Here is a 26,702-nt window from a genome sequence, read left to right as displayed (position 1 = left end):
CAAAGACTATAGCCTTCAGTATGAATTACACCTCAACATAAAGAAAACAAAAATCCTCACAACTGAACCGATAAGCAACATCATGATAAAAGGAGACAAGATTGAAGTTGTCAAGGATTTCACTTTACTTGGATCCACAATAAATGCCCATGGAAGCAGCAGTCAAGAAATCAAAGGACGTAGGCGGCTAACAGACACATGAAGAAATGCTCACGGTCATTAGCCATTAGAGAAATGCAGATAAAAACTACAATGAGATATCATCTCACCCCAACAAGGCTAGCATTAATCCAAAAAAACACAAAATAATAAATGCTGGAGAGGCTATGGAGAGACTGGAACACTTATACACTGTTGGTGGGAATGTAAAATGGTACAACCACTTTGGAAATCGATTTGGTGCTTCCTTAAAAAGCTAGAAACAGAAGTACCATATGATCCAGCTATCCTGCTCCTTGGAATATATCCGAGAGAAATAAGAGCCATCACATGAATAGATATATGCACACCTATGTTCACTGCAGCACTGTTCACAATAGCAAAAAGATGGAAGCAACCTAGGTGCCCATCAATGGACAAATGGATAAACAAATTATGGTATATCCACACAACAGAATATCACACAACGATAAAGAACAATGATGAACTGTGAAACATCGTATAACATGGTGGAAACCGGAAACTTATTATGCTGAGTGAATTTAGTCACAGAAGGACAAATACTGTATAAGACCACTATTATAAGAACTCAAGAATAACGTTTAAACACAGAAGAAAACATCCTTTGATGGTTACGGGGGTGGGAAGGGAGGGTGAGGGTTATTCACTAACTAGATAGTAAATAAGAATCATCTTAGGCGAAGGGAAGGACAGCACTCACTACAGGGGAAGTCAGCACAACTGGACTAAACCAAAACTAAGAAGTTTCCTGAATACAATCAAATACTTTCAAGGACAGAGTAGCAGGGGTAGGGGTCTGGGGACCATGCTTTCAGGGGACATCTAGGTCAACTGGCATAACAAAGCTTATTAAGAAAATGTTCTGTGTCCTCCTTTGGTGAGTGGCATCTGGGGTCTTAAAAGCTTGCAAGTGGCCATCTAAGATGCATCAATTGGTCCCAACCACTTGGAGTAAAGAAGAACAAAGAACACCAAAGACACAAGGAAAGTATTAGCCCAAGAGACAGAATGGGCCACATAAACCAGAGACTTCATTAGTCCGAGACCAGAAGAACTAGATGGTGCCCAGCTACCACCAATGAACATCCTGACAGGGAACACAACAGAGAGTCCCTGATGGAGCAGTAGAAGGATGGGGTGCAGAACTCAAATTCTAGTAGGAAGACCAGACTTAATGGTCTGACTGAGACTGGAGGTGCCCCGGAAAGCAAGGCCCCTGGACTCTCTATCAGCCCAGAACTAAAACAATTTCTGAGGCCAACTCTTCAGACAGGGATTGGACTGGACTGTGGGACATAAAGTGATACTCGTGAAGCGTGTGCCTCTTAGTCAAGTAGATACAAGAGACCAAAGGGGCAGCTTCTGTCCAGAGGTGAGATGGGAAGGCAGAGAGGGTTAGGAGCTGCTTGAATGGTCATGGGGAATCAAGGGCAGAAAGGAGGAGTGTGCTATCGCAGAATGGGGTGAGCAATTAGGGTCTCATAACAATGTATGTATAAAAATTTTGTATGAGAGACTAACTTGAAATGTAAACTTCATTTAATTACAACAAAAAAAAAAAAGAGAGAGAAGAAATCAAAGGACGTATCATTGCATTGGGCAAATCTGCTGCAAAAGACCTCTTTAAAGTGTTCAAAAGCAAAGATGTCATTTTGAAGACTAAGGTGCACCTGACTCAAGCCATAGTATTTTCAATCACCTCATATGCAGGGGAAAGCTGGTCAATGAATAAAGAAGACAGAATTTATGCCTTTGAATTATGGTGTTGGCAAAGAATATTCATATACCACGGACTGCCAGAAGAATGAACAAATCTGTCTTAGAAGAAGCACAGCCAGAATGTTCCTTAGAAGCAAGGACTGCGAGACTTCCTCTCACGTACTTTGGACGTGTTATCAGAAAGGACCAGTCCCTGGAGAAGGACATTATGCTTGGTAAGGGAGAGGGTCAACGTAAAAGAGGAAGACCCTTGATAAGACGGATTGACACAGTGGCTGCAACAATGGGCTCAAACATAGCAACAACTGTGAGGATGGTGCAGGACTGGGCAGTGTTTTGTTCTGTTGTACATAAGGTCTCTATGAGTCGGAACTCACCTGACGGCACCTAACAACAGTCAAAAAAAAGCAGTCAGTAGAAACTGACTCCAAGGTGGCCCAGATCTTGGATTTAGAAGGCAAAGATTTTAAGGCAGCTGTCATAAGTATGTTCAAAGAAGTAAAGGAAATTATGGTCTTAATGACTCAACATTATGATATAGAGAATCTCAGCAGAGAAACATAAACTGTTAAAAGAGAACCAAATGGAAATTCTAGAACTAAAAAGTACATAAGTGAAAAGAAAGAGCCACTGAATGGTGTATCGGTTTCCTGTGGCTGCTGTAGCAATTACCACAAACTCGGTGGCTTAAAACAAGAAAACTGTATTCTCTCACAGATCTGGATGTCAGAAGTCCAAAATCCATTTCAGTGGGCCAAAATTAAGATGTCGCCAAGGATCACACTCCCCATGGGACTCTAGATGAGAATCTACTCCTTGCACCTTCCAGCTTTTGTTGGCAATGCCATTCCTTGGCTTGTGGCCATATCACTCCAATCTTTGCCTTTGTCTTCACCCTGCTTTCTCCTCTGTGGGTGTCCATCTAACCCCTCTCCACCTATCTCTTATAAGGATATTTGTGGTGGCATTTAGGGCCCACTCACAAAACCCAGGATAATCTTCTCATCTCAGGATCTTTAACTTAATCAAATCAGCAAAGACCCTTTTTCCAAATATAACATTTAGAGATTCCAGGAATTAGGATATGGACATATCTTTGGGGGTCACCATTCAGCCCACTAAAGATAAGTTAAACAGCAGATTGTAAATGGCAAATTTATCTTTTAAAAGGACTAAAGGACAGAGAGAAAATGTTCCCAAACATTTGTCAAAAAACTTCTTTCCTCTCCAAAAGAATGGCAGGCACTCTCTTACCTGTTGTTGACTTTCTGTTGCCTGGGTCTCGTTTTCAACAGAGGATTGGGCATTAAGAGGCCCTGTTTTTTTAGGAGTGACCAATTTAGCTGGTTTCCCTGAAAGCTCTGAAGATGCCATAGCTGGAGTAGCTTCATGCTGTTGTGTACTTCTTTTCTCAGCTGGCTTATCTTTTGTTACATCACTTTTTTCAGTGCTTTCAGATACATCAATAACGGGTTTGAGTTTTCCTCCTAGCTATGTCAAGAAAGCAGCATTACTGGTTTAGAAAATGCAAATGCTTTTAATTCTTAATGCAACAGTAAATAACCATAAAGTCCACACTTCTCATTTCTACACTTCAATATTAAATATGTTGGGAACATAGTCTTCCTATTATGCAGATGGCAATATGACTAATGGATAGGAAGGAAAACTTGGATTAAGAAGCTTCAAATGAATACTCCCAACAGTTCACTCTGCCTTTGTAAATTACAACCTAAGCATATTAAAAGAATGCTATGAAAATTGAGAAGGTACATAGAGATTTGAGACCTCTTCATGAGAAACACTTTCAGATATAAAATTCTTCCCTTTCTATTATCAAAGTGCTTTCTTCTGAAACACAGTTAATACCCCTTCTCTATGAAAAATGTTGCTACAGATTTCTCTATTTGTATCTAATCTAAACAGGGTATGATATATCTTACAAATTAAGGTAGAACAGAGAACATTTCTACATACCTCTTTTGCATGATTTTTTACAGATTCACTTGCTTCATTTTCAGAAGTGTTCAAACTGTACCAAAGAACAAGCCATCAATATCTTGCACACATTACATTTTTATTCACAAATGTCTTCTATAAGTGCTTGTCCAAGACGAAAATAGGCTCAATTTAATGAGGAGATTCCATACTTGTGGTGGACAGGCCTACACCTTCCCAGATTTACTGACTGTCTCTCACATCTTCCCACACCCAGGCTACATCAGTTTATCCCAGTCAGGCAAGCAACAGTGTTTCATTCCTACAGCATCTTGTGGTCATATCTGAGAACTGCACGTTCCTCAAAGCAGGTTATAGGCTATTATTTATACTAAAAGCTAACCCACAGTCAAAGCCCATTGTTGTCATTGTTTTTGGTTGCCATCAAGTGGTTTCCAACTCATGGCGACCCCACGTGTGCAGAGCAGAACTGCTCCATAGGGTTTTCAAGGCTGTGACCTTTTGGAAGCAGATTGCCAGGCTTGTCTTCCTAGGTGCCTCTGGGTGGGTTTGAACCACCAACCTTTTGGCTAGTAGTTGAGCGCTTAACCATTTGTGCCACCAGGGATGCCTGAAGCCCATCATTAGGTGACAATAAAGGGAATATGTCCTTTTGTCCTTTGAAAAAGAAAAAAAAAAAACCCTAACTTCTGATGGGTTCTTTCATCTTTTCATTCAACTCAATACAACAAACATTTATTTAATACCAAGCTCATAATGCAAGATGTACTGAATAAATTACTTTAAAAATGGGTCCCGCCGTTTAGAAGGAAAACCAAATACAGTGCAGTGATGACTTAGTAAGCATTTGACATAGAAGATGTGGATTCATGACTAGGGCAGGGATAGCATCAGGGTAACGACAACTGAGCTGACTTTTGATAACACTTTTCCAGGCATAGAAGTAGAAGGAAGATTATCTAAAATAGAAGAAAAAGTCAATGTAAAAGCACAGTGGTGTAAAACAGCCTGCATGTTCAAGGAACTTGAAAGATAGTACAGAATAGAATGTACTGTTCAAGAGAAAATAATGCTAGGGAAGACATCAAAGGACTTGACCTGGAGTTGGGGTAGAGGGGCAGCCACAGAGGCTTGCTGGTCAGATCTCCCTTCAGCTGTGACGAGCAGAATGAGCCTCCACTCCATACTCCAGCTGCAGTGCCATCAGGATCCGCCACAGCGTCTGAGCCGAGGTGCCACACAGTTTGCAGGCAGTCTTCAGCCAATGACTAAGCATGGTGAGCATACTAAGGCCTGGCTGCTCCTGCCCAATATAGGAATCTTCTAACAGGCAGTTTTGCTCCAGAGCTCTTCCTTGGATTTACCAAAACTGAGAGTCTGAGGCCATCCCTGCCTAATCCCAATTCTTCCACCTTTACCTTTCACAGATGTTACCCCCTAATAAACTTCTTCTACTCCTAACTCTTCCTCAATATCTACTTAACTAAAAGATCCAAACTGGCACAGGGGCCTTTTATACCATGCATACAGGCAATGTGGAGCCCCACAAGACTGTAGACATGACAGTTAGATGACAAGACTTGCACTTCAGGAAGATCACTCTGGAAGCTAGGTGAGTGGGTAGGTGGATAAGAGGGAAGAGGACAATTCAGAAGACAAAAAGACAGGCAGGGAAACCACTGCAGGGATGCTAGTAAAAGTGGCAAGTGCATAAACTACTGCAGCTGCAGGAAGGTTACCGGGTATCGAGAGGAAAAAATGGGATTCTTGAGATAGTCACAGGCCAGAGCCAATAGGATTTGCAAACTAATTTTTCCTACAGTGTGAGAGGAAAGAACATACCAGGAATGAGTCCCAGATTCCTGGATTTTGGGTGACTAGGTGGACAGCAGGACCGTTAACCTAGAAAATACCAAAGGAGCTTGTTGACTGATACTGGATGAGGGAGAAAAGGACTGAGCTTGGCTTTGCCTTTGTTGAGTCTAAGATACCCATGGGCATCTAGGGGAATATGACCAATAGGCAGGACATTTTGGGACTCAAGGAGAGAAAGGCTGAACAAGAGAGACCAGACTTGGGAAGCAGCGGCATATAGGTAGTTAAAACCATGGGAATAAAACTGGGGGTAGGGAATACTGGAGAGGAGAGGGTTAAGAGCAGGGAAAAGACCCAGAAACGAAGAACTGAATACCCCTGGTGGGGATTTTGGGGCCTGGATGCTGGTGCCTGCAAGAGTCCTGGGAAATGTTGCTGATCAATCTCTCTTTTTCTCCTCCTCCTCCCATCACCCAGTGCATTCCCCTTCTGCCCTGACTTCCTTTTGTACCCATACACAAACATTGTCTGAGTTAGCCAAATGTTATCCTTTATTTGGACTTATCACTCCACCTAAACAACTTTCATCAAGGTTACCAAGAACATGCATGTACTTAAATGCAATGGGCATGTTCAGTCCTTACCTTACTTGACTTCTCAGCTGCATCTGACCCTCCTGAACACTCTCAAAAGGAGCCATAGTGGTGCAGTGGTTAAGCGCTCAGCTGCTAACCAAAAGGTCAGCAGTTTGAACCCACTAGCCACACTGCAGGAGAAACATGTGGCAGTCTGTTTCCATAAAGATTACAGCCTTGGAAACCTATGAGATAGTTCTACTCTGTCCTCCAGGGTCCCTATGAATTGGTATCGACTCTATGGCAATGGGAACGGGACTACTCTCACACGTCCCCTTATTTCTGTGAGCAAACATTCTCCTGGTTTTCTTTCTTCCTCTCTGGTCACTTTTCTTCTCTCTCCTTTGCAGGCTCCTTCTCCTCTACCCAGACAGCAAATGTCGGAGTTTCTCAAAGGCTGGTCTCAGCTTCTTGTCTCCTCTCAGGCTGTACTCTCTACCTGTGTGATCTCATCCTTGTTGACTGCTTCATACCATCTATATGCAAACAACTTAAGTTTTAAATCCAGCTCAGCCCTATAGTCTAAATTCCAGACCCAAATACACAACTGTCACCTTAACATCACCACACCAAACTCATGATCACCCCCCAAAACTCAGTCTTCTCCCAGTAACCCCTGTTCTTGGTCAATGGCAGCACCAATATCCATTTATACAAGCTAGAAACCCAGGAGTTATCCTTAACAACAACTCTTCCCCACCCTCCTACCCTACTATATCCAACCCATCACTAAACGCTGTTGATTAGCTTCCTATTTCTTGAATCCATCCACTTTCCTGTATCTCTGCCGCCATTACCCTAGTCCTCCAGGTTTCCAAACTGGTCTACCCATTCCATTCTTGCCTCTCTCAAATCCATTCTCCACATAGCAGCCAGAATGATAATTTTTAAATGCAAATCTAACCCATGTCACCTTCTGTTAAAATTCCACAACTGCTCTTAGCATAATGCCAAAACTCCTTACCATATTACAGACGTGAATTTTAGAATCTGAGGTGTTGGCATATCTGAATTGGGTGACTTCAGACACAAATTAAAAACTCCATTCTGAATTAAACTAAGATTTTCATTTCTACTCTTCTAAAGAAATAGTCAGCCTTTTGTCAGAGTTTTACTGCTTTAAAAGAAAAAAAAAAGGCAGGAGTCAGGATTCTAACCTGGATAAAGAAATACTTAGTGCCTGTTAAGAATGTTTATGCGGCTGGCTCCAGAGAAGGTGTCCTGCTCAACACAAGAGGGTAGCAAGTAAGACTGATAATGTTAAATAAAGTTAGAACCTATATATAACTTCATAGCCAAGATAAGTATATATCAAGCCTCAGTTCCCTGTCCTGACTCCCAAATTAATTATTACTCTTTAGGATTTTTCCACGGTATTTCTGCTAGTTCTTTGTAAATCAGTAGCTAAGTAGAGAATACTCATTGTCATTGAGTAGATCCCAACTCACAGCGAACATACAAGACAAAGTCGAACTGCCCAATAGGGTTTCCAGGGAGTAGCTGGTGGATTTGAACTGCCTATCTTATGGTTAGCAGCCAAGCTCTTAGCCACTGTGCCACCAGGGCTCCAGGTAGAGACTAAGTTTGTTAAAGTAAGAAGGCAGACACAGTTGTCAAAGTCTTGAGTGTCTGTAACACAGAGTACAGATTTGGGCTTTAACTTATGTAAATAAACCTGCTAGCTTAACTGCTTTTGTGGAATTCACCCAGTGAACTCCCTGCCCTATCTCACTCCTCCTTAGCTGGGTGGGCAATGCTTACACTTCAAAAGACTTGAGATTTAGACCTGATTTAATCTTTACTCTTTCCTAACTAATGGTAGATTTTACATTTCAGGGACTCCAACTAAGTTTGACTCAGCCTGCAATCCATCACCAAATCCTCACATCAAGAATGCTTAAATGTCTCACTTTAGAAATACTGCTTTAGTCAAATTGTACAGGAATAAGAGATTTGTGTTAGGCTAGAAATTGATGTTCAAAAAGTTTGTAGTTTAATCACCCCTTGTAAGTTTCCTTTTCTTTCCCGGCACTTGCTTTGATGTGAAACCAATCATGCGCTGCAGTCTGTTTGAGTGCCATGTGTTCTCCATCACAGAGAATGCAGAATGAAATTATTCCTTCAATAAAATTTTTGTTTTAATTTCTACCAGAGCATCAATTCAGTCCTTCCACTACGACAATATATATTAAATAGGATTAGATATGGCTATAAATGGTAGAAACCTCCTTCCTACAAATTGCTTGAACAGGACACTTTATTTTCCTCTCAGTAAAACTCCAGAGGGAATTCAGGGCTGGAATGGCAGCTGCATCATCATCAGACACCCAGGTTTCTTTTATCTTATAGCTCCACTTTCCCAGTACACTGCCTCATGGTCCAAAATGCATAGTCAATGATTGACTGAATCACTGAGTATGCACGACTGCATCATGCTCCTCCCTCTTCCTGAAATTACTTGCCAGGGTGTGGAGTTCTGGGGACTTCCACAACATTTGCACATGTTTAAGTATTGCTTGGGTATTTTGGAAAACAAATGTACCTTGATTGCTCAAGAATTCCAAGGGCTATTTTCAGGAACCAGAGACAAAAGGCCAGAACTAGACTGCAAGAGGTTTTTTTGTTTGTTTGTTTGTTTTTGACCTATAACACTGGCAAAAATCCACAAGTTTTGCAACACTGGTGGCAAGGCTGCAGGGCAAACAGGCAATCTATATTGCTAGAGGAACTGGGTTGTTGTTAGATGCCCTTGAGTTGATTCTGATCATGGCGACCCCACATGTGCAGAGTAGAATTGTGTTCCATAGAGTTTTTAAGGCTGTGACATTTTGGAATCAGATCGCCGGGCCTCTCTTCCGAGGTTAGCGTTCGACTACTAACTTCTCTTTAGGTTAGTAGTTCTACGCTTAACCTTCTGCGCCACCCAGGAACTCCTAGTGGAACTGTAACTTGGTGTAACCTTTTTGGAATACAACATGGCAGTAATTATGAAAATTACACCTACTCTTCACTTATGGATTATCTGATTATCCGACATTTTGCATTTACGACAACAGAAAAAAAATCTACTATCTGACTATTTTGTGTGTTACTGAGGAGCCCAGGTGAGGGTGGGGAGGAAGAGGAGGAGTGCGAGGTTTGTGAGAGGAAGCGAGGCCACACAAGCCTTCGGCAGTTTCTTACCTGGGTTAGGCTGAGGAGCTGGACCAGCCCCTGGCGAGCGCGAGGCGGGCAGGTGGTGCATAGGAGGTGGGGGAGGCTGGGCCACAAGCAGGTGGCAGAAGCCGGGGCCGCAGAATTTGGGTGGGTGGCTCAGAAGTCTCTTCTTCCAAAGAGACCTCTTTGCCACCTCCACAACCTCCACCAGACCGAGGTGGCCAGGCCTCACCTGGCCTCAGGCCCAGGAGCTGCCCACCACCAAGGTCCATCTATGGGGCCGGCGAAGTGGGAAGGTGGAGGCACGGAGGTCCATGTGGAGGCTGGGGGCGCAGCCAGGTGACAGTGGGCCCCTGCCATTTTGGAGGTGGGGGGCAACCACCACCCCCAACTCCCAAGGGCTCCACAGTGGTAAGAAAGGCACGGTAGGGAAGGGAGGCCCACCACACGTATGCCGAGACACACCAGGGGCACCTGATAGGCAGTGAGCAACTGGGTGGGATATGGGCACCAAAGAGGGGTCATGGCCCCAACTCTTACATAACGATGACTTGTGCATAACAACCTGGTCTTTGGAAGCTAACCATGTCGATAAGGGAAGAGAGGGTGTACTAATACACATTTCATTTGAGCCAGGATTTCACCTTTATAGACATATGGGCACATGTATCAAATGACCTATGTACAAGGTTACTGAATGTAGCACTGCTGGTGACAGCAGAAGACAAGAACAATCCAACTGCCACTAATGTGGGACTAGGTAAATAAATTATAAGGAGTCGCTACGTGGCACAAACGATTTAACCAAAAAGTTGGCAGTTCAAACCCACCCAGAGGTGCCTCAGAAGACAGACCCGGTGATCTGCTTCCAAAAGGTCACAGCCTTGAAAACCCTATGAAGCAGTTCTACTCTGCACACGTGGGGTCACCATGGGTTGGAATCAACTCGACGGCAACCAACAGCAACAAATAAATTATGGATTATCCACATAATAGAATACCCGCTACTATAAAAAGGAGAATGAGAAAGCTCCCTGTGTATTGATATGTAAAAAAAAAAGACAAAGTATATAGAACAGTGTTTATATGCTACTTTTTGCATATAAAAAAAGATTTAAAATAACCTGTATTCTTTCTTACTTTCACATGCACAAAGACATTCTAGAAAGACACCTCAGAAACTAATGATAGTGGGCAAAGGGTGCAGTGGGTGTTAGAAGCTGGGTAGATGGTAGAGATGAGACAAAGTTTTGTTTTTTTTTTTTTTAATTAAAAACCCTTTTATATTTTTAAAACCATGAGAATGTTATCTACATAAAAAATACACTTTAAAAATTACATTCACCACCATTTAAAGCTGAGTGTGTATTCACCAGTAGAATTTTTAATAGCATCTCATAAAAAACTGAAGTCTTGGGGATAACCAAGTACCATAAAACTTCACTAATGTAGATAACCTCAAAGAGACTTCCTAATTCAGATTTCTAACTGACATATTTTTTTAATGCTGGTTTCTTACTTTCAAAATACATTCAGTAACTAGAATTGGCCTCTTACTTAATAGAAGTCAAGGATCTGCTCAAGCTAATAATTTATAATCAGACAGTTTAATAATTAGTGCTGATTTATAATTAGTGCTGCAGTTCTTCACTATACAGGTAGTCCCCGACTTACAACAATTCAAGTTATGACCAACTGCACTTATGACCATCTGGGTTTTTTTTTTTTTGTATATTTTATCATTAGTAATATGTACTATATACAATGTTGCAGCATGTAATTTGCTGATGCTATCATTCTCAGATGTTCACCTGCTGAAAAATAAAGATTGTATTTATAAAGATACTGATGATAAAAGGCAATAATAATGAAAACTAAAAAAAAAGGTGTTCAACTTACATCAGAACTGGCTTACGATGGAGTAGTCGTCAGAACGGAACCCCGTCATTTAAGTTGGGGACTACCTATATCGTTTCTACATGATTTACCTAGCCTATGCTTTCATATAAATTGTAGGGCTCAGACCAATGCTTCCTAGAGACAGCACATCTGAAACAGACTTTGTATTTCCTTTGTCTCCCTTGTAGCCCATTTCCCTGTGCTAGAGAACATCTCTTTTATATTAATTAGATAATTTGTAAATTAAAGAGACCTCTCAAAACCACCTAAAATTCTATGTTCATAAAACTTTTTAACCCCTCTTTATTTTTTACTTCATAGCTAAACTACTTCACAGGCATGTTTACTGGGACAACCAGATGTCACTTACATGAATTACTATAATTAATGTCAATTATTTAAAAATTAAGTTTTTACTTCCCTGTTCTCTTAAGGAAAAAACACAAGTCAGCTCAAAAAATCTTTTAAAAAGCTTTAGTTTTATAACCTTCTAATTTAAAGAGCTTCTGAGAAATCTCATTAACCATAAATAATTGCTTGAAGTATAACTACCTTCTTCTTGCTTCTTTTCCTTGAGGAGTTGAAGGGATAGATGATCCACATTGTTTGGAGAATTCCTCTTCATCAGCATATATAGCAGTGCTGTGTAAAGGAGGGGCTACAAAAGAAGTACAACTTTAAGTCTGGCTGTTTTGCAGTATCTAAGTTTATTCCCTTACAATGGAGTACAAAACAATCTTTTGTTTAAACAGCTCACAAAACAAGATTAATTATGCAGGCCACTTTACAAATGTTTTTGATCTCACATCTCAATAGTAAAAAATTTAAACTATATCACCAGTAAATATATGTATATTTATTTCTAAATTTTAATCATATGTAAAAATGGCATGGGGGTGGCATCTGACTTCTTCTAACTTCATAAGGGGGAAGGAGAATCAAGATCAACAGCCCAAGTTTGATTCCTATGAGGTGGAGGTCAGACATGCCTCCTCTCTCTGCCATCTTTACCAACTCTGACACCAACAGTCCTTCCCACAGCGCTCTCTACTTCTCTCTTGGGTTCGATAAGTCACTGCAACAACCACATGGAACTCACTGACCATACTCATGATTATGGGGTTTATTAGGGAAGTAACAGTTAGGTTCAGGAATGCTCAGGATATAGCTCTTACATCAGGACAGCCTCTTCCTAGCCATGCTCACAGGCAGGGCTCTCCTTGGCCCTTGGCCTCTGTCCTGCTCAGGCAAGTGTTATAAAGCTCTTTCAGCTCTGCTAAGTGCCTGGAGGCACCTGAATCCACCAGCATGCCTCCTGCCCAAAAGCACTCAGGCCTCTTGCTCCATGGGCGGGGAAGCCCATCACACTGTCTCTTGCTGGTCTCTCCTGCCGCCATTTCTCTGCCACCACTTCTCGCCATCTTCAGTGTTACAGCTCACTTGTTCCCTCTCTCTCTCTCCGCCCCCAGCCAGTCTCCTGGTTCCAGCAGCTTCTCAGCACAGGGATCCCAGGTCCAAAGGACACACTGGCTGTTCTTCCTTGGTGGTGGTGGGATCCTCCCTTTCCCGCCTCTGGGATGGCTCATTTCAAGCCCGGCGGGATGGCAAAACCGACCAGTCCCCTTGGTGGGCCACAATTACCCTATCTGCACAGTCCTACCCAATCACTTGGGTGGGAGTTACAAGACCACGGCAAGAAACGCCTCATAAAAGCAATCCATCACACCACAATATGTATTACTAGGCTTATACATTAATTAGATAAAAAATAAATATAAATAGGAATTCTAACAATTTATTTCCTCACCCCTATGGACTGCCACACACTTTACTTTAGAGACCACCACATCAATTATAATTGCTTGGCCCATTCCTATGACTCTAATACCTCACAAAGTGCCTAGGACACAGTGGCACTCAGTAACTGTGAATGAATGGCCCTTTGGGGAGGGATTCCTCCCACACTTCTCATTCTCTATTCTGGATTGCTAGGGCTTTTGCTGTTGTGTGCAGCCCAGTCAATTTTGACTCATAATGACTCCATATGACAGAGCAGAACTGCCCCATACGGTTTTCTGGGCTGTTACTTTTATGGGAGCAGATCGCCAGGCCTTCTCTCCTGTGGAGCTGCTGGGTGGCTTCTAACCGCCAGCCTTTCAGTTGGTAGCTAAGCACTTAACCACTGTGCCACCAGGGCTCCTTTAGGGCTTTTAGCTAGCATAAAAATGTTATCTTGAATGAGAAAGGAGATAAAAGGCTTATACCTGAGAAGAAGGAAATCAAGTGGCGCTTGGCAGGAAGGCACAGAAACAAAAGAAGAGGAGGATGTAGTAACACAGGAGACCTTACCTGCTCAGGGAAGAGGAGCAACAAGAGAGATTTAAGCACACTGGGTTGGGCTTATGGGTGGGGGGCGGGGGGGCGAATGAGGGGGAGGTACCAGCAGTGGTAGGGTTGAATTGCTGTAGGAGGTAAGAACTAAGCAACCATTTCTTCGTGCTCTAATTTTAGCATGACAGTGCAAATTTAAACAGCACTTTTTTCCATATCAACTGCACAATGTTTTATCCCCCTCAACTAGGCAAAGGAATTTATTTACTTTACTACTGTGAATAACAAGAAGAAAAAAAATAGACCAATCCCAAACCTCCGTATGTAATAACCAATCGCACAAACTAGACTCTTATAACTCAACAATAAAACAAATAACCCAATTAAAAAATAGGCAAAGGATTTGAACAGACATTTCTACAAAGACGATATACAAATGAACAACAAACACATAAAAAGATGCTCAACAGCATTAGTCATTCCAAACCAAAAAACCAAATCCGTTGCTGTCAAGTCGACTCCGACTCATAGTGATCTTATATGACAGAGTAGAACTGCCCCATGGGGTTTCCAAGGAGTAGCTGGTGGATTCAAATGGCTGACCTTTTGGTTAGCACCCAAGCTCTTAACCACTGTGCCACCCAGGCTAGGGAAATGCAAATCAAAACTACAATGAGACACCACTTTACATCTACTCGGATGCCTAGAATTAAAAAAACATGAAAAATAACAAGTGTTGGCAAGAAGATCGAAAAATTGGAACGCTCTTATCACTAGTGGGAGTGTAAAATGGTACAATTGCTTTAGAAGACAGTGTGGCAGTTCCTCAAAAAGTTAAACATCGAAGCTGGAGAAGGATGTAGAGCATAATTCTAACTCACAAAAAAAAAAAAAAAAAGACCAGATTTACTGGCCTAAATGAGACTGGAGAAACCCCGAGAGTATGGCCCCCAGACACCCTTTTAGCTCAGTGGTAAAGTTACCTTCGATGTGCACTGATCAGCCTGCGAGTGGACAGCCCAGTAAAACCATGAGAGTAACGAGGTACAGGAGTCCAGTGACAAGGCCCAGAAGGCAGAAGGGGAGTAGGAAGCTGATGATAGGGAACACAGAATAGAGTAAGGATATTGTTGATGTGTTGTGAGATTGTTAACCATTGTCATAGGGCAACATTTGTAGTAACTGTCAAATGGGAGACTATTTTGTCCTGTAAGCCTTCATCTTAAGTGAGAATAACAGCATAATTAGAAGAGCGTAGTCAATGTCACTTAAATGTGTATGTAAAAAAAATTTTTGAAATGGCGTATCTTTGGCTATGTGTATTTTCACCAAAAAAAAAAAAAAAAAAAAAGTTGAGTATTTAGAGGGTTAAAATGTTGTGGGGTTGCTAACCAATGTCATAAAACAGCATGTGTGTTACTGTTACATGAGAAACTATCTGTTCTGTAAGCCTTCACCTGAAGTACAATAAAATATTAAAAAAAAAAAAAAAAAAAAAAAAAAAAAAGTTAAACATCGAGTTATCATACGATACAACAATTCCACTCCTAGGTATACACATTTAAGAGAACTGAAAACATATGTCCAGACAAAAACTTGCACAGAATGTTCATAGCAGCATTATTCACAACAGCCAAAAAGTAAAACAACCCAAATGTCCATCAACTTGAATGGATAAACAAAATCTGGTACAGCCAAACAATGGAATATTATTCAGCCATAAAACACTGAAGTACTGATACATGTTACAATATGCAGGAACCTTGAAAACATGTTAATTTAAAGAATCAAACACAAAAGGCCAAATACAATATTTTTATGCAAATACCACACCCCTTCTACGTTTGTTTGCTAACTGTGCCATCCACCTGCAAGATATTTTCATATAATGCACTTACGAAAATACCTCACGGGGGAGGGCATGGCTGGCAAACAAATCTAGCAGGCACATGTTATTTGCATAAAAATACAGTATTGTATGATTCTAATTATATGAAATGTCCAGAAGAGGCAAATCCATAGAGACAGAAAGTAGATTAACAGTTGCCAGTGGCTGGGAGGAAAAGGGTATGGGGTTTTGAGGATGATAAAAACATTCTGGAATTAGGTAGTGGTGACAGTTGCAAAACTTTGTGAAAATACTAAAAGCCACTGAATTGCAGACTTTAAATGGATAAATTTTATGGTATATAAATTATATCTCAATTATAAAATATAAAAAAATGTGAATTTACAGTTAGATTCCTATACACCAATACAGATAACGATGAAAAGGAAATCAGGAAAACAATGCCATTTATAATAGTCCATAAAAAATAAAATACTTAGGAATAACTCTAACCAGGGATGTAAAAGACTATACAAATAAAACTACAAAACACTACTGTAAGAAACCAAAAGACATCTACATAAATGGAAACACATACCATACTCATGGATAGGTAGACTCAACATTGTGAAAACAACAATTCTACCCAAAGCAATTTACAAATGCAATGCAATCCTGATCCAAATACCAACACCATTCTTTAAAGAGATGGAAAAACTAACCATTAACTTCATATGGAAAGGGAAGAGGCCCCGGATAAGTAAAGCACTACTGAAGAAGAAAAAAGAAGGAAGACTCGCACTACCTGACCTCAGAACCTACCATACAGCTACGGTAGTCAGAATAGCCTGGTACTGGTACAACAACAGATACACTGACCAATGGAACAGACTTGAGAACCCAGATGTACATCCATCCACCTACGGTCACCTGATCTTCAACAAGGGCCCAAAGTCCATCAAATGGGGAACAGTCTTTTTAACAAATGGTGATGGCAAAACTGGATGTCCATCTGCAAAAAAAATGAAACAGGACCCATACCTCACATCATACACAAAAAACAATTCAAAATGGATCAAAGATCTAAATATAAAGCCAAAAACTATAAAGTTCATAGAAAAAATAAAAGGATCAACGCTAGAGACCCTAATACATGGCATTAACAGGATACAAACCATAACCAACAACACAAAAACTCCAGAAGATAAACTAGATAGCTAGGATCTTCTAAAAATTAAATGCTTATGTTCATCAAAGGACTTCACCAAAAGAGTAAAGAGAACCTACAGACTGGGAAAAAAATTTTGGCTATTACAAATCAGATAAATGTCTAATCTCTAAAATCTACAGGAAAATCCAGTACCTCTACAACAAAAAGACAAATAATCCAATTAAAAATTGGGCAAAGGAAATGAACACTTCACCAAAGAAGACATTAAACCGGCTAACAGACACCATGAGGCAATGTTTGCGATCACTAGCCATTAGAGAAATGCAAATCAAAACCACAATGAGATACCATCTTACCCAGCATTACTGGCACGAATCAAAAAAAACAGAAAATAACAAATGTTGGAGAGGCTGCAGGGAGACTGGAACTCTTATGCAATGCTGGTGGGAGTGCAAAATGATACAACCATTTTGGAAAATGATATGGCGCTCCCTTAGAAAGCTAGAAATAGAAATACCATATGATCCAGCAACCCCACTCCTAGGAATATATCCTACAGAAATAAGATCCATCACGTGAAAAGACATATGCACACCCATGTTCACTGCAGCATTGTTCACAATAGCAAAAAGATGGAAACAATCTAGATGCCCATCAACAGATGAATGGATAAACAAACTATGGTACATACAAACAATAGAGTATTATGTAATGATAAAGAACAATGATGAATCTGCAAAGCCATCTCATAACATGGATGAATCTGGAGGGCATTATGCTGAGTGAAATAAGCCAATCACAAAAGGTCAAACATTGTATGAGACCATTACTGTAAAAACTCATGAAAATGTTTACAAACAAAAAGACACAATCTTTGACAGTTACAAGGGAGGGGAAGGGTGGGGATGGGAAAACACTAAATAGACAATAGATAAGTGCTAACCTTGGTGAAGTTAGACAGTGCACAATTCTGGGGAAGCCAGCGCAACTTGTACAAGGCAAGGTCATGGAAGCTCAATAGATGCGTCCAAACTCCCTGAGAGACCAAATTGCTGGCCTGAGGGCTGTGGGGGCCATGGTCTCCGGGAATACCCAGCTCAATTGGCATAACATAGTTCATAAAGAAAATGTTCTACATTCTACTTTGGTGTGTAGCGTCTGGGGTCTTAAAAGCCTCTGAGCGGCCATCTAAGATACTCTGCTGGTCTCACCCCTTTAGGAGCAACGGAGAATGAAGAAAAACTATCAAGATACAAGGGAAAGATTAGTCCAAAGGACTAATGGGCCACAACTACCATGGCATCTACCAGACTGAGTCCAGTACAACGAGATGGCACCCAGCTACCACCACTAACTGCTTTGACAGGGATCACTAATGAGGGTCCCAGAGAGAGCTGGAGAAAAATGCAGAACAAAATTCTAACTCACAAAAAAAAAAAAAAAAAAAAAGCGCAGCCTTACTGGCCTGACAGAGACTAGAGAAACCCTGAAAGTATGGCCTCCAGACACCCTTTTAGCTCAGTAATGAAGTCACTCCCGAGGTTCAGCCTTCAGCCAAAAATTAGACAGGCCCATAAAACAAAACGAGACTAAAGGGGCACACCAGCCCAGGGACAAGGACGAGAAGACAGGAGGGGACAGGAAAGCTGGTAATAGGGAACCCAAGGTTGAGAACGGAGAGTGGTGACATGCCTTGGGGTTGTTAACCAGTGTCATAAAACAATATGTGTACTAACTGTTTAATGAGAAGCTAGTTTGTTCTGTAAACCTTCATCTAAAGTACAATTAAAAAAAGAAAAAAAGGGTTAATTTATGGTGTATGAATTAGATTTCAATTTTAAAAATGTAATTTCTTTTTGATTCAAGGTGATTTATTTAATAAGCAATTAAATTTTTTTAAATCAAATCATAAAAAAAGATATATTCTGGTGATGATTACTTCTTATTACATCTTATAAAATGAAAAACATTAAAAATATTTCTACTGTTACTAAGAAAAAAATTAGATTAGAAAATGTTTTTTAGACACCATAGTAAAAGTATATAGGAGGGTACATAAGTTTTCAAAATTCTCTTAAAATATATCCCAGGAAAAATGTTCAGTCCCTGCTCTTCTAGAAGTGGGGCACATGGCACTTTCTGTATCATTCTTGGCCTCTGGAGCCATCAGTGACACATCAAAAGAGGAGCAGTCCCCTTTGTACAATTCACGGTACTCCTGGCCACTTTGTTTCCCTCACACTCCAAGGTAGTGGGGTGAAGCTCTGCAGTGGATCTCCTGAAGGATCCCTGCCTCAGTTGGTTTAAGATAAGGGGAAATAACCCCTCTTCTCTTCCTAAATTAAAACACCCTACTGAATGGCTCTATTGGTGGTATGGTGTGAGAAATATATTTTATATTCCTCGTTAGTACTACAGTAGGTGGGTCTGACTGAGTTCTACTTTGATATTGTTTAGTGTTCTTAGCTTCAATGTGATTCCCTGAGTGTCGCAAATGGCTCTGCACTTGACTACTAGCCGACAGGCTGACTGTTCAAACCCACCCAGAGGCACCTTGGAAGACAGGCCTGGCAATCTTCTTCTGAAAGGTCACAGCCTAGAAAACCTTATGGGTCAGAATCAACTTGATGGCAACTGAATAACAACAACAGTTCCAATGTATCCAGAAGTGAGACAAATTCACTCAAATCATCAGGCACTCCCCAGAACATATTAATATGCAGATAACTGATTTTTATATTTGAAGATATTTCTATATTTTTATTAGTTGTTGTATCTATTATCAGTATTGAGCCTAAGTGATGTTGTTTAGGATAAAGATTTAAAATACTAACCAAAGGCCTCATAAGGTTCTTCATCTTGCTCATTTTCACCCAGCCTGTCAATGCTTGAGATAGCAGAATCATCAGGAAAATCAAACACATCAGGAGGCTTGTGCTTTTGGTCAGCTTTCTAAAAGTGAATAAAGGTAAAGTTACTGAACTGGCTCTAACAAGCAAAGAACATTACAAAGCTGCATCTATTTTCAAGGACACACCTGGTATCACTGCTGCTTAAAGGAGGGATCCTTAACACTTTTGGGGGAATTTAGAATCTAAGACAGAGGTCAGCATATATTTTCTACAATGGGCCAGAGAGAAAATATTTTAGGCTTTGTGGGCCATAGGGTTTCTGATGCAACTACTCATCTCAAGTCATTGTAGTATGAAAGCAGACAGTGACAATGCAGAAAAGAATGACTATGGCTGTGTTCCAATAAAACTTTATTTATGGACACTAAAATTTGCATTTCATATAATTTTCATGTGGCATGAGATTTTTTTTGTTTCTTTCAACTGTTTAAAGATTTAAAAAGCATTCTTGGTTTGTACAGCTGTACAAAAACAAGCCAAAGTAAAAAAGAGAGCTGAATTTGGCTTGAGGGTAGTAGTTCACCAACCTACGATCTAAGGAAAACCAGGGTCCTCTAGCCAGAAATATGCCCATATACCCAAAATTTCATAAACAGTTTTGAGTGTATACAGGTGTAAGAACCCCTGACTGAAAGAGACCAAGGTTTACAGTTCAATATATTCATAAGCCTATGAAGTTTCCCTTCCTCCTATCACAAACCTTACTAAAAAGACCAAAGCACATATAAAATGAGAAAAATACCATAGTAGCTCTGGAAAATGTGGAAGGGTACTATTAACAGACAAGAAAATAAGATGAAATATAAAAGATATAAAGGAGATGCAATAAAATTGGCAAACAAAACAAAAACCTTTATCGCTCATAAACCCTTACTGACAGAATAACTCATGAAGGACTTGGGCAGGGGAATGCCAAAGAAGAAGAGATGACAGATGCTCTCTGAGGGATCTGGGGCTTCCACCAGTGTAAGGTAGCTGCCCTTGTGACCCTAATACTCCCCTTTTCAAAATGAGCAACTGAGAGCTTGACATAACTAACGCCATGATGAACCTGTAAGTTTTTTTTTTTTCTTTTTTCTTTGCCTTCTCCTTTACACATACCTTTGTTAATGACTTTGTTTTGCTGTGTCCAGCCATCTGACCCTCCACAGAAAGACTGGAGCCCAGATGTTTGATATGTATATTTTCAGCCTGATAAGGAGATGTCTGGCATGTATCTTTTAGTATGATAGTCTCTTGTAATTACTTTGTAATGAATAACTACACTTCTACCCTTTGTAAAATTCACATATAAGCTCTAATGTAAACATGCCCTTTGGGATTCCATAGAGACAGCCTGAGTTGCTGTCAGATCCCACCCCCACCCCCGCCAGATCTCTTTAGTGTTTAGTAAAACTTTCTCATTCTTTCTGACTTGGAGTACATTTCATTGGCTCAACTGCTCCAGGGCACGGACTCTAATCAGGCAACACTCTCCAAAGGAACAAGGACACCAAAGCTGAAGAAATCCATCCCAGATACTCCCAGCTAAGGAACACTATACAACTAACAAACTTAGAGAAACTTCTCCAAGGCATACTAGACATCAGCTACCAAAGGCAGGGAGTAGGGTATGAGAGCAGAGAAATACTCATCCAAAGAACAAGCAAAGGCTGGGGTTGGAGCCGAGAGCTGAGAGAAACCCCTCCAAGGTATTCCAGGGCTTCCCAGAGAGTAAAGCTGCCACCCTTTGGAGGCTGGGGTTAGCGCAGCAAAGAAGAAAGAGATCACCCAAGACAGAAAGCCAGGGGCAGGACTGGAGAGCAAAGAGAAGACTTCAGCTACCTAGAAAAAAGTACTCTTATACACTGCTAATGTCAATTCAAATGTGGACAAGCCATCAGAAAATAGAATTAACTATCAAGAGTGTTAAATGAATGTATCTGCCTTTAACATCCATTTTTATTCTAAGGCTCTATACTAAAGGAATGTCTCTATATACAGATACTATTTTATACACAAATTTTGTTTTGTTTATAACAGTGAAAAACTGGAAGTAGCCTAAATTATGAGGAATCGGTCAAGTAAGACTATAATGTGGACTAAGGGGAATATTATAAACAATTGTTTTAAAAGATTAACATGGAGAAAAGAGTGTAAGTGAAAAAAGCAAAATACAAAAAGTTTGTACACTTTTTACACAATGGCAATTATCTAAACCAAAATAAAACCAACCTAGGCTCAAAGAAAAAGAAATATGATTCCAAAATGTTAACAGCAATCATTTTCTCCATTATAATGGAAAAAGGAGGAAACGGAAAACATTTTTCACTACAATAAAACACTGAGCTTATCAAGTGAAGTCTATGAAACTCTTGAAACTCACACAAAATGGTAATCATAGTGTCAACTGTGAGAAAATTACATTAAAATATAAAAAGATAACTTACATCTTTCATGGCATGTGTTCTTCCTGAAGTGTTCTTTGAATATTTTGCACTATTAAACAGCAAAAACACAGAAGAGAGTTAGGAAATATTTAAAATAATTAGGAAAAAAACTCATAACTTGCAACCTTTTCAAAGTATTTTCTTTTCAAATTACATTGTTCATTAGTTGCAATAATAGTGTGCCAATGATGAAATTTAGGTTACAGTAAAATCCTTTTAGGAAGCAGAACCCATATTCTACAAATTTACATAATCATATTTTTATAGGCCAAATCCTACCACTAATGTGCAAAATAATATACCCCTCTCCCTCAGGAACATGGAAAACTCATAATCCTGCTGTTATACTTATCTCTGAAGTCCTAATCAATCAGCAAATGACAGAATGTCTCTGAAGAAGTCAGGAAAGGGAAGTTACGCTACCATTTACTAAGCACCTGACAACTGTTCCATCTTGTGACAGGTTCTTTTAAATACATTTTCTCATTTAACTCTTAACAGTCCTATAAAAACTAAAAACTAAACCTGCTGCCATCAAGTTGCTTCTGATTAATGGCGACCCCATGTGTTACAGAGCAGAACTGCTCATAGGGTTTTCCTGGCTGTAATCTTTATGTAAGCAGATTACCTACCAAGCCTTCCTTTAGCAGTACTGCTAGGTGGGTTTGAACCACCAACGTTTAGGCTAGTAGTAGAGCACAAATTCCATGCTTCAGATGTAAATTTGCCCAAAGCAACACTCTGCTAGGATGGAGAAAAGCCTGCATTCAAATCCATATCAGTTCAAATCCAGAGTCTGTCCTCTTTCCACCTCTCCATGCTCACTTGGTTGAGCATTAAAGTAAAAGGATAAAGTTGCCTATCTTCAACATGGTCAAAGTAAAAAGATGTAACAATAGTGACTAAAATAAAGACTAGATTTAACAGTGGCAAGAAATAATAATGTCAGAGTAAGTATTGAGTATCCTCTGTGCGCCAGGCCTTGTACAAGGGTCCTGGTGCACTTCAAAACACGGTACCTGACTTTAAAATGCACCACGGAGACAACACAGACTAAGAGATTACAGTAGTGTTTTTCAAATACCTATTTGTAGACAGCAAAATCAGTTTAGTGTGTCTGAACCAATTTTTTTTTTAGTAATTTTTTATTTGATGTCAGTTGAAACTTACAGAAAAGTTGAAAGAATAAGTACAAGAAACTTCTGTATATATGCTTTAGCCAGATTCACCAATTGTTTACATTTTGTCTCATTTGCTTTCTGTGGGGGGGGGGAAGGGAGGATTAAATTGTAGGCATTGTGCATCTTTACCCCTAAATACTTCAATGTGTCTTTCCTAAGAAGGCATGATTATCTTGTATAATAGTACAATTGCCAAAATCAAGAAATTTAACGCTGATGTGATTATATAATCATATTCAAACTTCATCAACTGCCCCATAAAGTCCATTTCTTCCTCAGTATTTTAAAAAAAGGAAATACAAGAGAATATAAAATATAAGACTGCACTACACATAGTATTGTTTCATGAACTTTCTGTTTTCTGCTAGGGGTGTGTATGTTTACATACTAGTTATGATGTATATAAGACATCATTACTGTGAATCAGTCAAAAAAGTTGGAAAACTCTTTAGAGCAGCGCTGCTCACTTTGGTGTGCATCAGAATCACCCGGAAGACTTGTAAAAACACAGATGCTGAGCTCCATCCCAAGACTTTCTCTTAAATCTGGGGGTTAGGCCTGAGATTTTGCATTTCTAACAAGTTCCAGGTGATGCTGATGTGGCTGGTCAGGGACCACTGTGAGAAACATGGCTTTATTTGATTTTCAAAACCCATGAGAGAAGGAAGGTATTTGTTTTAAGGCATTTTATAGATTATGATCCTGGGGTTCAGAGAAGTTAAGCAGCCAAGTAAACAGTTCTTTGCCAAGTAACAGAAACAGGACTAGAAACCAGATTACAGAATGTCTTAACCTAAGTCCTTTCCACTGTCTCTTGTCATGTCTGTGCTCAAAAACGGTCAAGGTTCCACTATGCCTTAGGCTGGGTCCAAAGCAGGGCTTTGGAAAGATGGAAACATCTCTGATAATCATATGTAAAGCTGCGGGTATATCTTCACCAGTGCATTTTGGTGGGAGAGATGAACAGATTTCAAGCCTCTCAAATGCAAAAATGTTAAACAAACAAACAAAAACAAAACCCACTGATCTAGCAGATAAAGTTTAACTAGTTTCAGCTGACGTCCAAGGCGCCTATATTCTTTTCCCGCCCTTTTTCTCCATTGAGGGAGCCCTCACTTCTTCCCCACTGACCACAAGGATGTAGTGCCCGGTTTTCCCACCTCCTGCTCTGTCCTCCTCCATCCAGCCTTCCCCCCACGCTCTGCTGGACGCGTCTTCCACCCGCTCCCCGTGATTACAAACGCCACCTTCTCCAGGCAGTGTTCCCACACCCCAGGAGGAACTCCCCCGCCCTCACCCACCTCATGCCCTGCCCAGATGGGGCCCTGGATACGCTCATGACATTAACCAATTAATCCACGAAGACTAACATTGTACAGCGCAGTTTTTCAACTGTTTTTAAACGCATGCCCTTTTTAATAAAAAAATAAGTTGCCTGAGCCACCCTAAACTGTCCCTTTAAGAACAGCAAGACAGCTTTACTCTCCTTGGTTTGTATTACAAAATACAGCAGGGGTCTGAAGAGTGATAACGGGAATACTGCCAAAATGTAAATATGGCCAGAGTGTAAACTCCACTAGAATGGAAGCTCTGACAAATTTTGTTTCAAACTATTCTGAGACTCACAACTTTAGACTACACTCAGTCACACATAATACTAACACTTGCTAACATTCTTTACCACCTGCCAAGCACTGTTTTCACGACTAACTCCTTTAACGTTCACGATAAATCCATGAAGTAGGTACTATTATTTTTCTCATTTAGCACACATGAGAACAGAGGCCCTGCCACTCGGACAAGTTACCACAGTGACAGAACCAGGGAGTCTCGGTATGCAGTACAAACGGCTCCAAGAAAAAGAAGATACATCTCGACAGGAGAGAAAGAAAATAAAGCCTGTCTCCGACCCAGCGACCGGAGGGTCGGAAGCACTTACTCCGTGCACCCCCGGAGCCGGAACCCACAACCGAAGGACCCGGGAGCCGCTCTCCGAGCCTGCCAAGCCGCGCAGCGTCCGCCAACCCCCACGGCGCTCAGAGCGGCCAATCCGGGCCGAGCAGCGCGCGCCCCACCCCGACCTCATTTTCGCGCTAGACCTGGGCTCCTCCCCGGCCAGAAGCGTGAAGGAAAACCCGGCCTGTTATTATTCGAAGCGGAGCTGGAGTCCACGCCTTACAACCAGTTGTTGACGGGCTCCAGGAGCTCCAGATTGACTCCGGGTTATCCCTCCCACTCGCGCCCCGCGCGTTTTCTCGGGCCAGGAAACTCCCTTGCCTCGTAGGCCCGCGGGGGGCGGGGAAGGGGAGGAGCTAGTGACCAAGAGTCAATTGGTGCCCGCAGGCAAGGGGCGGATCCAAATCCAGGGTCCGAGCTCCACTGCTGAGGCCATTGGGCAGTTACTTAATCTAACCAAAAAGCCAAATCCGTAGTTATCAAGCCGATTCACTTAATGTAAAGCATTACCAAAAAGATATGGTTTGGCTTCTAGCCCTGATGCTGCCTCTAATCAGCGGTGTGATCTTTGCATGTTATTTTACCTGTATCCCAATTTCTTCATTCGTAACTGAGGAGAGTTCTTTTCAGGACTAATATTCTCTGATTCTTTTCTTTCTGTTTAAAAACTTATTATGACACGTTTCGTATATACAAAATAATTTAACACTGGATTAGGAAATAAATCATTACTCGGCTTCTAACCACAAAGTCGGCAGTTTGAATCCCAGCTGATCCTTGGAAACCCTACGGGGCAGTTCTACTCTTATAAAGGGTCGCTATGAGTCAGAATCCACTAGATGGCAACGGTTTTGTTTTGTTTTGTTGTTTTAACTAACTCTTGGGCATCCATCTGAATAGCATCCTCTCCCAAGGATAACCACTCTTCTGATTTTGTGTTTACCTTTCCTACGCTTTTTGTCATGGTTTTTCAAGTTTGATGTGTCCCTAAATAGTATATTACTACTGTATGTTTCTAAACCTTATAAAAATATTGGTATGTATCCTTCTGCAAATACTCTTTTCACTCAAAACTGATTTTTAGATTTATCCACATTGATGCATGTGGCTGGAGTTCATTCATTTTCATTGTCTTGGAATGCATTAAGTAAATATACCACATTTTATTTATCCATTCTCCTGTGTACGGAAACATCAGTTGTTTTCAGTCTTCCTGCTATTACCAATAATTTAACGCTGAACGTTTTTGTACGTGTGTTGCGTGGCTGTCTAAGAGTTTCTTTAGGAATAGGTCAGTAGTGATATTACTGCATCATGGGATACAAACATTTTCAGCTTTACATGATGATGCCAATTTTTACATATTGTTTTCTAGAATGTTTGAAAAATTTACACCCACACCAGCAGTGTATGAGTCCCCTTGTCTGCACATGCTTTTCAATACCTAGAATTTTCAAGACTTTTATTAAATTTTTGCCTATTAGTTGCTGTTGTCAGCTGCTGTAGAGTCATCCGGACTCATAGCAATCCC

General features: G+C 40.7%; 1 protein-coding gene across 4 annotated transcripts in view; it reads right to left on the bottom strand.

Annotated features, from left to right (window-relative positions):
- The window catches only part of CENPU (centromere protein U), a 62,622-nt gene extending 38,282 nt beyond the window's left edge, over positions 1 to 24,340 (bottom strand). For 3 of the 4 annotated variants that reach the window (XM_023724664.1, XM_023724666.1, XM_023724667.1), the window contains exons 1-6: positions 22,035 to 22,080; positions 20,707 to 20,796; positions 19,528 to 19,645; positions 11,916 to 12,021; positions 3,877 to 3,931; positions 3,154 to 3,390 (exon numbers count right to left, since the gene is read on the bottom strand). In XM_023724664.1, the coding sequence (XP_023580432.1) occupies positions 3,154 to 3,390; positions 3,877 to 3,931; positions 11,916 to 12,021; positions 19,528 to 19,645; positions 20,707 to 20,796; positions 22,035 to 22,043 (615 nt within the window). In that variant the 5' untranslated portion in view covers positions 22,044 to 22,080. Of the gene's footprint in view, positions 1 to 3,153; positions 3,391 to 3,876; positions 3,932 to 11,915; positions 12,022 to 19,527; positions 19,646 to 20,706; positions 20,797 to 22,034; positions 22,084 to 23,632 lie in introns of those variants that run through there. The other variant, XM_012559496.2, reaches the window with a different exon arrangement.
- Positions 24,341 to 26,702: the final 2,362 nt, after the last annotated feature.

The sequence above is a fragment of the Trichechus manatus genome, unplaced genomic scaffold (genome assembly GCF_000243295.1).
Source record: "Trichechus manatus latirostris isolate Lorelei unplaced genomic scaffold, TriManLat1.0 scaffold00254, whole genome shotgun sequence".
Taxonomy (NCBI): Eukaryota; Metazoa; Chordata; class Mammalia; order Sirenia; family Trichechidae; genus Trichechus; species Trichechus manatus.
This window is presented reverse-complemented; position numbering and strand designations above follow the sequence as displayed.